Here is a 14047-nt window from a genome sequence, read left to right as displayed (position 1 = left end):
AAGTGGTGTCTTAAAAGTGGTAGGAGGTCAACCACACATGCACACAAACACACAGGGTGCCTCTGCCTCTTAAAAACCAACCTCTTCAAGCCGCCTTTTAACAAACCCTCATGCACTTAGGAATCACCAGCCAACCTCTACCACCAGGGCCGCCATCTATCTGGCCCCCCTCCCAGTTGTTAGAGCTCACTCGCAAACCGCCTGCCTGGTTAATTGGGGCCAATGCATGATGCCATAGTGGCAAAGGCATCCCACAGGATTCTAGTAATTTTTCCCACTGGGGAAGTGCAAAATATAAGAAACAGCTCCCGCTATGTTGGGGCGACATAAACATGACATGTAATGTTTAAGGCAGGGGTGTCTTGTTTGTAATGTTGGCAGGTGCAGTATATGCTGTGCACGCACGCACACACATACAACACACAGTGTATAGACTGTATATATGTGTAGTACAAGCCCACGCCACACAAAACCAGATGCACAGATCATGAGTGATTAGCTGTCATTTCCTTGCATGTGCATGCTTCCTTAATGAAAGTAATTGTGACAATTCAATTAAAAGGCAACCATTAAATCTCAATCTTCAGAAAATTGATGAAGGAAGGAAGGAACAATAAGGTGTGTTTTTATTATTTAAAAAAACGATTGATTTATTCATTCAAGCCTGGAAATATGACAAAGAAAACTGATGGCTGCACCTTAGTGCTACAGTACTACAACAAATATCCATAAGAAGAAGGGGGGGGTGAACCTACTGTAAATTGCCAACTTTAAAAATACAGCAAATACCAACACATCTCTTTGAGGAAATAGCGGGCACATGGCGCTAAACTTAAAGCAAAACAGACAAGTCTGCCCATTTGTTTTTGTGTGTTTCGCAGTCCAGTTGTGAGAAATCAATATGAAGCGTGTAAACACTTGGTCCTTGGTTTTGTGTGTGTGCGCGCGCTCAGTCGGACTCTTCCTCTGAGCTGGCAGGTGAGGATGCAGCCTCCTCCTCTTCATCGGATTCCTAGTTTAAAATGAAAAAAAGTCAACATTTGGAGTCAGATAGAAACAACATGTAGCATGTTAGCACCGCTATGCTTTTATAGGGCCCACAACAGATGAAGACCTCTGAGACGCGCCTTCATCTGCGCACATGTAAACACTGTGGAGCACATACACAACAATGGACAGGCCACAGCGCGCAGTGATACGACGGGGGAGAAAATAACGCAATTGTGAGGTCCGATTTTTTTTCGAGGAGGCGTTTTTGTGATGCGAATGTATTACTCTATTGATGCGTGTTTTGAGAAGTCTCTATCAACCACCAACTAACCGCAACTACATTCCTCATCACCAAAATCTGACCAGAACTGGACTCATGGGACGAAGTGGGGGGTAAAGTCACTGTCGATGCACTCCGCTGCTGATGAGGATGTCACACAACTTCGCAGATTGCGCGTTTAACAGCACAGTCATCACTCGCAGTTCAAACATTGCTCCCTCACTTTAATGAATAAATAAATGATCGCTGTTTTGTGGTTGACTACAGCCTATTAGTCCCCCCCCAAAAAAATGCATATTTAAGCAAATATCCTTGGCCTAGATTAAGCATTTTCAAGCATAAAAATGTTGTAAATGAACTAAAATACAAATACTGTACAATTCAATAACAGGCTTTTATTATTTTATAATTATTTCACAACAGGCACAATAACATAATAATAATGGTCATCATCACCGGCATAACAAGGACTACTGAATCGCCGACGTTCCTCCACACGTCCGGAAGACAATTATTGGAAACACACATGAGTATGAGTCTTATTTATGTCTTAAATAGCTTATATTCTCTGATTATGTAGACTATATTGGGTAATATGAGTGCAAAGTTGACTATAGGGGTGTTACTTCATGTCTAAAGGGCTCTAATAACGGTAAAAATCATATTTATACTATGATACAACTATGAAAACATTCAGTTTATTAATAAATCCTATTTTGCGGAAAGTCACTTATCACGGTCAGGTCTGGAACCAATTAACATTGATAAACGAGGGATCACTGTCGATTCCGTTAACGTGGAAATCATAAGGCCCTACTTTTATACTGAAAATGTGACTTTTTAATGATGTTCTACCAGTAGTATGTGTCCCGAGAGCCAATTTGTCAGCACCAAACGTGAGAAAAATAATCTCCCTCAATGAGAGAAGAGGTGCCGTTTTCACGAGGTCGTGTATGGACAAACCTCTGCATGGACGTGACACTGCCTCTGGCACGCCCCTAGCTAGATGTGGCCGCCTCATGTGTACACCCACAACTTCATGGAGGACAGCTAACATAAATGAATAACTGAACAAGGCTTCGCTACAAATCTTAAAGTAAAGCCCGGAGCTCTGCATACCGGTTTCAAATGAAACTCTTACCTGTGCTCAGCACACGAAGATGCTTGAACGACTCTAAATGCAGTCTTTCTCAGCAAGATGCAATAAATATGAAGACAGCAGCTGTGGTCATTTAGGCTTTTAACTGATGGAGAGTAACATCACTCACATTTGGAACTTGAGGAAATGATGCACCAATTTGGTTTTTTTTCAACCGCAGACGTTGCTGCTACACATCCAGGAAATTAAAGAAAACCACGGATAAAGTTGATATGATAATGGACAGTTATGGACGCTCACTCTCACCTTCTTCTTCTTCTTCGTCGTCTTCTTGGACTTGCTCTTGTGGTCAGAGTCGGACGAGCTCTCCTCGCTGGTGTCAATGAACTCTTTGCTCTTGAAGCTTTCGTTGCCGCCGCCACCACCACGCTCCCTCTCCCTGTCTCCTCCCGAAGACTTTCTCTTCTTCTCCTCCTTTTTGCCTCCAGACTTCTTGGCCTCCCTGAGGGGTTAAGAGGGTGAGAAATGTCCGAGAGAACTGTTCTGGTGTCAGGACAGTCTTACTTCTTGGAAATGGAGGACTCTCCACCGCTTTCTTTGTACTCTTTTAGTGCAATGTCGTACTGCCTCCTGGCCTCTCCTGCCTTGGTTTCCCATTCCTGACAAGAAAAAAAAACAAAAAAAACACAAAACGTTAAGCACTGTATATACAGTACATTTGAATTTATGGCTATTTTCCAGCGAAACGAGAAGCGAGGAATGCCTAAAAGACAATGAACAAGTCATATCTGTCTGCATGGCCGACAAAAAGTAGCCTTGTGCAACACCATCTCACATAAATCTAGTTGGACAAAAAACACTATACTTTGTCACAAGTGGTTACAACTCTTTTTTTTGGCTACACTTTTGTTTTTCCATTATGTTTTTAATTCTACAAACTCTTTAATTTCATTGTGATCTTTAAAAATTGTAATATAATTTAACAGCTGTCTTTGACTAATGATTTTCATAGTCAAATCTGATTGGTTAGATTTTGTCCATCATCTAATATTTGAAAGTTGTTGTTTTTTTTTTTTTTAAAGAGCAGCGCAAACGATGATCCTGACAAATAAACAGACCTCATTTGCAACTTTTTCTACCTTAACTCATTCAATACCAAAGACATTATTTATACTTTTTTTTTTTTAAACCCTGCTCGCAATTGCACAATACTGTAAAACAGGACACTTAAAGCAGTTTTGAGCCGTAAAAACGGCCACAAGGTGGCAGAAGTGCATTTGATAAGAGCCCCCGTGTGGCTCTTTAGGAGGAGGAGAGACAGCGTGGAGGAGTGTAGAAGGTTACGCATTTTAGGGAAATTTTACCGCATGCACACGCACGCAGTTTAGTTCCAACTGTGAAATCGTTCATGGTGTTATATTTGTAAATAAATAGGTATTTTGATGTAAACATCCCTTTTGTTGTGTTGTTTATGTTGTGGTACACTTGTTTAGATATTTCAGCTCTCACAAAAGCAAAAAAAATGTGGTCAAAGTTATGCTTCAAATGTATCTTTTCACAATAAGCTGTTATTCTCCCTTTTTTGTTGGGAACTGACATTTTCCTGAAACTTACCCGTGTTCTACTGCTGATTACTAAAGAACGAAATTTACATTGTAATATGTAACTTAGTAAGGTCTTCGTAAAGTAATTATTATTTCTCTCCTTTTCCAGTCAATAGTTAGTCTGGGATGGATACATTCATCTAAAAAAGCACCATCATGTGGTCCATCACAACCAAGACAATACAGTTGGTTCCTATGCACAATGTGAATTGAAGATAGAAAATACGGTTATGTAAAAAATGTAACCAATTGGTCGTTCATTATTTAATTGCACTTTAACCAAGCAAAAATATGTTTTATTAATTAAAACATTTCAGTAGAATACTCCATTACTAAAATCTAAATATACTGTATATAGCTGCAGCGCTCGTCAAAATAGGCTATTTATAACAAAATCAAAGACATTGTATGCCTGTCTCCCCCGCGCCCCCGGAGTCAGAATGGTACAATCTTGATCGCATGACATTTTATTTGAGGGTGAGATTGATAGTGGAATCAGACTCCTCCCAATTAAAACGTTGAATATTCTCTTCTAAAACACCCCTAATTCTAAAAAAAAAAAAAAAAAAAAAAACAACCCACAACTGTAGTTAAGTTTGAAATGATAATACAATAACTAATTTATGTAATTTTGCGTGCTTGAATTCAATCTCCAACAAGAATAAAAACGTGTATGCAGAAGAACGCCAAACAATTAGAGTAATGTGCCCTTCCTCGCTCACCTCTTTCTCGTCTTTGCCCAGCTGCCTCCACATCTCCCCAGCCTTCTTTGAGATCTCCGTGACGGAGATTCCGGGGTTCTCCGACTTGATTCGCTCTCGGCTGGAGTTGAGCCACAGCATGTAGGCGGTCATGGGCCTCTTGGGGCCGCCGGTGTCCTTTTGCTTCTTCTGAAAATGAACGACTGTTAACGACTGCTGCTAAATACAAGAGTTCCAAGTTGCTGCTTCTCACCTCTTTGCGTGGCTTTCTTTCTTTTTTCTCCTTCACCACTTTGGGTTTTTTGACTTTCTTCTTCTTTGGACTGTCCTCCTCACTTCCACTTCCTGCTTCATCGCTGCTGTCGCTGGCGGACGCCTTGCTGTCGTACCTGACGGCGGAAGCACAAAATGTCACAAAAACATTGGAATGCGTTTCATTTGTTGACAAAAAAGCTTTTCCTTACTCCTCTGCAATGTCGTCATCCTCCTCTCCAGGGTTGAAAGATTCATCTAAAGGAAATAATACGAAATAAAACTTTAATATTCAATACACACCATGCGCGCTCATCAGCGGCGCCGTCCACTCACCGCTGCCGCTGTCGGACTCGTCGCTGTCGTTGCCCTCCTCTCGGATCTTGCCCTCAGCCTTCATGCGCTCCAGGTAGGCGTCATGCTGGTCCTCGTCAGAGTCGCTGTACTCGTCGATGTTACCCTTCATGCCCTGCGAGCACACAACAGTCAGAACCACGACCAACAATCCACCATTCTCATGGAGATCCACCAGCACGGCAAACTGTCACCAGACGGGGAAAAGAAAAACATGAAGCCAATTTTACAGCGTCAATTCTTTGTTTTGATTCTTAACAACTGCTTTTAAACATGCTGCCCTTCATTGAAATGGGTGAAGGATTTTTTTTTTATTTTTTTAACAAAAAGTCAAAATACAGTTGATTCCAACATGGCTCCCCAACTATTGGGTTTTTTCAAAAATGTATTAATAAATTACCGTTCTTTCATGGCTGACTACGGCCTATTAATAAAAAAATGGGTAAAAAAGGTAAACTCTTAAATGGGTTATTTTCTCTGATTATGTGTACTATATTGGGAAAGGTGTAAAGGTGACTTGTAAAGGTGACTATAGGGGTGTTATTTCATGTCTAGACAGCTCTAATAATAATAAAAAGGGCACTTAGAGGATCATAAACAGGTTTTCTTAGCTATAACTACAAAAATATTCCATTTATAAAAAAGAAATTCTACGTTGCGAAAATTCACTTATGACTGTTGGGTCTGGAACCAATTAACGGCGATAAAGGAGGGATTATTGTAGTGTATCAAACTTTAGCAAAGCAAGAATATGTTTGCCTTACATTGAGTTGGACATTAAAAAGCATAATTCTTTATCCTAAACGTTGTCCCATTCAGAGAGAGACTTAAAGCATTGCCATGTCAGACCGGCCAGGAGAGTGTGTCTTTATGTTGTGTTGTGTTACTGCACACCAAAAGCCCCGCCCCGCCCAGGCCACAGTTAGCATGATTGAAAAACACACACAAAGTTATCCATTACACACCCACTCCCACACGTCAAGACACTCACAGCCCGGGTAGCATTGTTAGTCTTGATTTACTCCTTGATTTTTCCAGTCCAACACAAATCTTAAAAGACCCAACCGGTTACAATCAAGAATTTGGGGCTGAATTTCAGGCAACACGCCATGCAAGCAAGAGTCACGCCAACCGCAAGACGACCATACGCACCTTCTTCTACAAGGGTACGAGCACACACACATAAATACGGGAGAAGGGCGACAGGTTGTCAATCAGTGGGATGGGATTCTGTTGAAGAAAGTGACACCTAGACTGAGTGATGACGCCCGTATTACCTCTTTGAAGCCTCTGTTCTTGATGTTGAGCTTCTTGGCGTTGACAAAGTCGAACAGTTTGCCGTACTCCTCTCTGGAAGGGCAGAAAGACAAGACTCTGAAAACTTTTCAGAGTTATCCAAGATGTTTGAGGTTGTTTGGGTGCAAAGGTGCCACCGGCACCATGATGTCCGCATGACGTGACGAGGTCACCTCTCTATGCTGCTGAAGGTGTACTGGTTCCCCTGCTTGGTCTCAATCTCAAAGTCAAAGGAGCGAGTGGTGGTGGTGCCTCGGGCAAAGTTGACGCAGGAGATCTCCTCAAAGCGCAAGTGCACAGGGGGCTTGTGCACGTAGATGAAGCCCCTCTCCAGGGGATACAGGAGGCCCGAGGACGCCTTGTAGGAGCAAGTGATGCACTGAGCACCTGAGTGGCTGCACGGGAAGATGTGCAAAGGCAAGGTTGTCCACATAAAACAGAAGTAGTGATGTATAGTACATGATTATGCATTTGGGGGCGTACCCCTGGAAGTTTCCGGGTACTGTGATCTTTCTGTTGACCAGGGCCTTCATCACCCTGCTGACCATCTCATATAGCGAACCAGACATATTCTTGCTGAGTTTGCCCTCAAAGCGGCGCTCCACATCATCCCTGATAAGACACGGAAGACAAACTACTGTCAACAAGAACTTTGCTTCCCCCTAGTGGACATGAGTAATTACATCAGGTTATATACACTCAATGGACCCGGGGACAGTTCATTAAGTACCTGCAGCACATAAACTTACTCGCTCATGTTGAGAGACAGGTTGATGGTCTCTTCTTTGGAGAATAGCAGAATCAGGAAGTGGTAGCGCGTTTGGCCCTGCTTGATGGGCGGATCCAGACTGATCTATGCCAAAGGACGAGAGGCCGAACGTGAGAAAACACACGGGAAATTAAAGCATGCACACTAGTGTCCCGATACAACATTTTCATTTTCCGATACTAATATTTAATCTCATATTAAATATATACAACAAAAGGTGGCGAGAAATATATCTATATTGAATAAAGCAAAATATGTTCTTGACCAAAAATCACTCCACACTCTGTACTGTTCCTTAGTATTACCATATCTAATGTATTGTGTGGAGATATGGGGAAATAATTACAAAAGCAATCTTCACTCACTCACTGTACTGCAAAAAAGATCTGTGAGGATAATTCATAATGCCAAGTATAGAGAACATACAAACCCTCTATTTTTAAAATCACAGATATTCAAATTTGCAGATTTAGTACACTTTCAGATCGCTAGAATAATGTTTAAAGTTAATAACAACTCGTTACCCAAAAACCTCATACAGTATTTCTCAATCAGAGAGGAGAAATATGATCTTAGAGGAAAGTTGAACTTAAAACATTTATACGCGAGAACTACGCTGAAAACCCATAGCATTTCTGTATGTGGAATTAAAGTATGGAACGGATTGAGTAAGGAACTAAAACAATGTACAGAGATGAGCAAATTCAAAAAACAATACAAGCAGTTGATGTTTGCTAAATACAAGGCAGAAGAGTCCTGATTGTTCTGTCAGGTTTGTTATTTTATTTAATTTATTTTTTTTTATTATTTTTCTTTGTTTTGTTAAAAAAAAAAGCTTTGTTCTTTTTTATTTATTTATTTAGTATTGTCATTATTATTATTATTGTATATATATATATATATATATATATATATATAAATAAAAATTTCTTTTTCTTTTTTTGGGGGGAGGGCTATCTTACCGTTATCTATTATGTATTATCCTGACTATCACTGAAAACATGACATGGAATGCAGGAAGTGAACAACATGTACTGTACAAGATGTAGATTGGAAGGGGGGTAGGATTAAATAAGCTTTGCTTCTTCCTACTCCTTTTGGACATGTAGAACTGTGAAAAAAAAAATGATTCATGAGATGTATTCCATTGTAACCTTCATGTTCAAATAAACTAAACCAAACCAAACCAAACCAAAAATATTGCAGTCTTGAATACTGGCTGAAACCCATATCGGCGTGAATCATACCTACTTTTGTGACCTATTTTGTAGTGTGGAACGTTGGAAAAGTCTTCATCAAGTGATATTACTCAGAGAAGAACAACCAGCAACAGTTTTTATGAGGAAAAACTGACCAACTGACAGTAGTCCCTGGCTACATTAAGGTTTTACAAAAATTAATAAATGATGGCTTTTTTTGTGGTCGACTACGGCCTATTAGTAAAAAATAAAAATAAAAAATACAGCAAATTGTATATTATCTTTTTATTCATTAGTCACTAGGTGGCAGTAATTGTTGGTAAGACAAGCACCAGACTTGATTGGTGAAACAACAGGTTTTAAATGATCTCGCAACAGGCACAATAATAATATTAATCATAGTAATAACACACGTTATTGTTGTGGCCGTAGCCCACAACAAACTAAAACCTAACTCTGAACTTCCGACGTCACTTCCTGTCTGCCGCACATTCTGCTCCCCCACAAGGTGAACTGTTTTAACTGGCTTACTTTCACTGATTATATCTACTGTATTGGTTAATGCAAGCGTAAAGGTGACTATATGGGCATCATTTCATGTCTAGATGGCTCTGATAATGTTAAAAAAACTATTTAGAAGATAGTAAACAGGTTTTCTATGCCGTAACTACAAAGAAGCAATCCTATTTCGCAAAAATTTTGCAGGTCTGGACCAATTAACCACGATCAAAGAAGGATTACTGTACTTCTTAAAGGATGTATAGTTTTATCCACAATGTAGTGGCGGCTAAGCATAATAAAGCGAGGTTTGATGTGCTCAATTAAGCGTTTAAACCCGACTTTACTCACCGCCAACAGGGTTATAGCCAATGACGTCTATCGCCCCGTGGGAGATTCCCGTGCAACACTGCTTCAAAGGCTCCAAGAGTTCGGTCACTGAGCTTTTTCAAACTTTAACAAAAACTACACACAGCCTACTTCACTCCTACTCCTTGCTTAACACGTGAGCACACGCTGTTGTTGTGATCACGTGGGACCTAGCCGGCCGTTGCTGGATAGATGTGCTGGGGCGGAGCCTTGAAGCTGCCGCTTATATGGAAATGTTAATATCGGAGATGCTGGTTGCAGGCCGATTTAATTGATACTTTTTTTTTTTATATATCAATATCGGATTGGGACACCCATAATGCAAACACAGTGAGATAGCTTGAAAGACAGGTTTCAAAATCTCCCTTACCACAAAGAACATTTGCCTCTGGTCCTTGTGTGGCAGCAGGAATAGACGGAGGACGGTAGTGTAGGGAATCTTGTAGTCAAACGTCTTACCATGGAGATGAAGGAAGGTTGGGTAGATGCGGATGTCATATCTGACAGATGGAAGTTATGCAGGTGTTCACTGCTGATCACCGATGCATGATAACACATACGAAAGTGTGGATGCTCTTCTACCTTCCTCTGGGCGTAAGACACTGCAGCTCTTTGAAGATACACACAGCGTCTCCTGTTGCCTGGATCACATCGGCCTTCGACAGCACGTTCTGGGCGAAGGCCTGAAGGGAGGAAAACCTGAGCTTTCAGAGACAATCCATTGACAAAAAACACAGCAGAGGGAACCTTGCCTCACCTCAACTGGGTCTTGCCGCTCATCGGCCTGGCTGGGCGGGACGTAGAAGCGGACCTCCATGAGCGACACCTCTGTGTCGTCATTCTGGTGGAACTCCAGTGTGACTTCGTTCTTGCCCGTGGCGCACTGAGAGACGTTCGCCAGTGGGATCTCGAAGGCTGTGTTGTCATTCACGTCAAACGATAAAAGTGGCCCTGTGGAGCAGTGAAACGCCGTAAAACTTAAAAACTCTCCTTCTCCACGGACATGACACCACTTCTGAATCGCGAGCTGACAGTTTCTTTAAAACAGTCTACATCTCTGCCAACTATCCGTCAGACAGCTACAGACGTGAGAGCTGTAAGTTTGCTCATTTTGTTTTTCTTGCAGCAAATAGGCTAACCGAGCACGATGTTGCTGTTAAAATGTGAGTGTAATGTTAGCGTTTGTGTCCTCCTGTCCAATAACTTAATGTTACGTTGTTGTATGGTATATGTGACATCTATTAGGCTGGACAAGGTGGAATTACAGTGTATATGTAAAAAGTGGATGAAGTAGTGTGATCAAAACATTGTTGTAGACAACCACCATGTATTCCACTGGGCATCCTCTAATTTAGTTTGTGAATTTCTCTTGGAGATGAATAAAGTATCTAGTTTGTGATACTGTATATATACCAGGGGTGTCTAAAGTGCCCCCCCAAGGGCTAATTGTGGCCCGCGGCACATTTTAAAAATAGAATTAAACAAGAAAATAAATTTAAAAACAACAAAACCCCCCAGCAAAAATAGAAAAAACAAAGTTTATGTAATCCTACCCCATAACATGGGAATAAAGTGAAAATATTATGGGAATAAAGTCATAATATTATGAAAACTAATTTTTACAAAGATTTTCAGAAGAAAGTTGAAATATATGGAAAATTAAAAAAAAAATAAAAAAACAGCAAAAATGGGGAAAAAAACAGCAAAGACAAAAGTTGTAGTTGCGCTAGGTGTGCTGTGCGGTTTATTACCGGAGAATTTGGCTGTTCCCCAGTTCCAGCCCTTCACACACATGTCCTTCTCAGTCAGCTCCACACTGTAGTTTGCTTTGAAAAACTCTGAGATCTTCTCAAAGTCCTGATGCAAAGGAGACAAGCATAGAAGGTTACAAAAGAGGGGGACCACGCCTGTGGCGATGCATGGGTCAGGGCTTAGCAAAACACATTTCCTCACCCACTTAAACAAAAAAATTAAAAAGTGGACAAGGGCTCGGGGGCCTAATTAAATCAACACTATTATAACCTCGCTTGGGCCTCCCAGGACCACAGGAGGTGAACATAATCCATCTAACTACTTTGTCCTGCTCCTCTCAACACTGCTGCTGACAGACAGAGTTTATTTAGATTGCAGGCACAACACACACACACACACACACACACGCACACACACATAACGCCTAACACAAAGTCAAACACACACCGGCACTGTCCTTGCTGTACATACACACACATGTGGAAGTGATTGGGGAGCGCACGGAAGAAGAGAGTGAGACTCTGTGGGAAAGAGAGTTTACACACCTGGATTTGTGCCTGTCTGTGTGCTTATTACTGCTAATTAGAGCCCATGGAATCAGTGTGTGCATGTGTGACGCTCATCGGTCTGTGTGTTAGCCCGGATCAAGGCACGTTTATATGAAGAACAAACAACGGAGCGAGTGTTTTGCACATCAGGCTTGTTGTTGTGTTGACCGTTTCCACAACTGCAAAGAATTGTTGTTGCTTTAAATCACAATAAATAGACAATTCAAAACAAACAGCATGTCTATGATGGTTGAGTAAAGCAACACTGCACTCCAAGCGACTAACATTTACATACTAACACAGTTGTCCCTTATTTTAATTCATTAATAAATGATCACCGTTTCGTGGTTGAATACGGCCTATGATTTGTAAAGAAAATATACATAATTCAGCAAATCGTACTCATTCTTGGCCTAAATTAAGCATTTTCAAGCAAAAAAAAAAAAAAAAAGGCTAAATGAACTAAAATACAAATACAAGGCAGAAGAATCGTTCTAATTGTGAATGTAGTGTTCTACATTGGCCACTAGGTGTCGATGTGTGAGACAAGGACGAGAAGTGATGGCCAGAACAGTCATTTATTGCAGGTTTAAATGATCTTGCAAAAGGCACAATAATAATAACATAATAAAAAAAATAACATGAAAAATAACATGAGCTACTTTTGGGGCCATAACCTGTGACAAGCTAAAACGCAACTCTGAACCTCCGACGACACTTCCTGTCCTCTACACAACTGTCCGCCCACCACTAAAGGCCCGCTAGGTAACACGTATACCGTGACACACACGAGTAGGAGTTTTATTTACGTCTTAAATGGCATATTTACTCTCATGTCGTTGACTACACTGTGTAGTGAGTAGTGAGTGTGAAGCCATTTAAATCCTCCATTACAATACACTGATAAGACAACAGCCACCAGGAAGTACGCTGTCCAGAAAAAACAAGGAACTGCTATCATATACGTCTATGTTATCCTATTTATGTCTAACATGTCTTATTTTCCTGAGTGTGAAAGTCTGTCTGTCTGCATATGCCCTGCCATTGGCTGGCGGGCCAGTCCAGGGCGTACCCCACCTCTCGCCCGCAGTCAGCTGGGATAGGCTCCAGCATATAGAAAACGGATGGATGTCTTATTATGCCGCTTGTCCTCAGGACCTCCTGAGGTCTTGGGGGTAGGCTGGAGCCTATCCCAGCTGACTTTGGATAGTTGTAGTAGAGTCCTTTTTCTTGTTTTTACATTTGAACTGAAAGGTTTTTGAGAATAAAACCCAAGTGTAAAACAACAAGAGCATGCTTACACTTTCATCACGTGACCACTTACAATCAAAAGGTGAGCTTGTTCAGCAAAGAGGTTATCAAGGATATCCAAACATTGCAGTGTCTGCACGGATAAACCTCCAGTCACAGTGACCAATTACTGACACTGGCTGAGGGATAAACAATGACATCACGCCCCGGTGCTTGACGACGCGAGGATTTATCTCCGCGAAGCGTACTGATTAAGCCCAGGAGACGCTGCTTACGCCACCTCGGGTTATTATACTGCTGGCATCTTGACAGTCTGTGTGCACGCACAGCAGCAAGCGACAGAGAGAGGCAGAGAGGGAGAGAGAGAGGAGAGAAAAAGAAACACACAGTAAGATAAAAACATTTTTTTTCTCCCCACTATCCTCAGCCGTCTGATCCAAATTGTTTCGGTGAACTGATATAAACACTGACTTACATGAGCCTGTGATTACGCTGTTTATGCAGCACATGTGGGAGCGCTGCGTTCGCTCATTAATCCTATTAAGGGGACGACACGCACGCAGACTTTTAAACAACATGTGGGGGCAGCACAGTGGCAACGCAAGAAGGGTCTCGTTGGGTTCCGGCTTTGAATTTCTGTGTGGAGTTTGCACTTCGTCCGTGTGCTTGTGGATGTTTTCCATGGTTTTCAACAGGGGTGTCCCGACACAACTTGTTCCACTTCCGATCCGATACCGATATTGCAGCCTTGAATACCCGTTCGATACGGACATCAATCCGACATTAGCACGAATCATACATACTTGTATTGCTTATTTCGTAGTGTGGGATGTTAGAAAAGGCTTGATCAAGTCATATTACTCAAACAGAACAATAATCAACAGTTGGTAGAAGATAAACTGACCCGTGTACTTCTTTAACGATGTGGGGTATAGTTTTAGCCACGATGTAGTGGCGGCTCAGCATAATACAGCAAGGTTGGAGGTGCTCAATTAAGCATTTAAACCCGACTTTGCTCACCACTGACAGGGGCTGCCCATCTTTCCCGTTACAGCTAATGACTTCTTGTCGTCCCGTGGGAGTTT

The 14047-nt window shown here is 41.5% G+C and overlaps 1 protein-coding gene across 3 annotated transcripts in view; it reads right to left on the bottom strand.

The window, feature by feature from the left end:
• Window positions 1-623: 623 nt before the first annotated feature.
• The window catches only part of ssrp1a (structure specific recognition protein 1a), a 46860-nt gene continuing 33436 nt past the window's right edge, over window positions 624-14047 (bottom strand). For all 3 annotated transcript variants that reach the window (XM_054792112.1, XM_054792111.1, XM_054792113.1), the window contains 15 exons: window positions 11163-11268; window positions 10169-10362; window positions 9994-10094; window positions 9782-9911; window positions 7326-7429; window positions 7060-7188; window positions 6750-6971; window positions 6558-6630; window positions 5263-5395; window positions 5139-5184; window positions 4928-5063; window positions 4696-4863; window positions 2934-3028; window positions 2676-2871; window positions 624-1012 (listed from right to left, as the gene is read on the bottom strand). In XM_054792112.1, the coding sequence (XP_054648087.1) occupies window positions 950-1012; window positions 2676-2871; window positions 2934-3028; window positions 4696-4863; window positions 4928-5063; window positions 5139-5184; window positions 5263-5395; window positions 6558-6630; window positions 6750-6971; window positions 7060-7188; window positions 7326-7429; window positions 9782-9911; window positions 9994-10094; window positions 10169-10362; window positions 11163-11268 (1896 nt within the window). In that variant the 3' untranslated portion in view covers window positions 624-949. The remainder of the gene's footprint in view (window positions 1013-2675; window positions 2872-2933; window positions 3029-4695; window positions 4864-4927; window positions 5064-5138; window positions 5185-5262; window positions 5396-6557; window positions 6631-6749; window positions 6972-7059; window positions 7189-7325; window positions 7430-9781; window positions 9912-9993; window positions 10095-10168; window positions 10363-11162; window positions 11269-14047) is intronic.

The sequence above is a fragment of the Dunckerocampus dactyliophorus genome, chromosome 11 (genome assembly GCF_027744805.1).
Source record: "Dunckerocampus dactyliophorus isolate RoL2022-P2 chromosome 11, RoL_Ddac_1.1, whole genome shotgun sequence".
Classification (NCBI taxonomy): Eukaryota; Metazoa; Chordata; class Actinopteri; order Syngnathiformes; family Syngnathidae; genus Dunckerocampus; species Dunckerocampus dactyliophorus.
The sequence above is the reverse complement of the archived record's forward strand: the minus strand, read 5'-3'. Positions and strand labels throughout refer to the sequence as shown.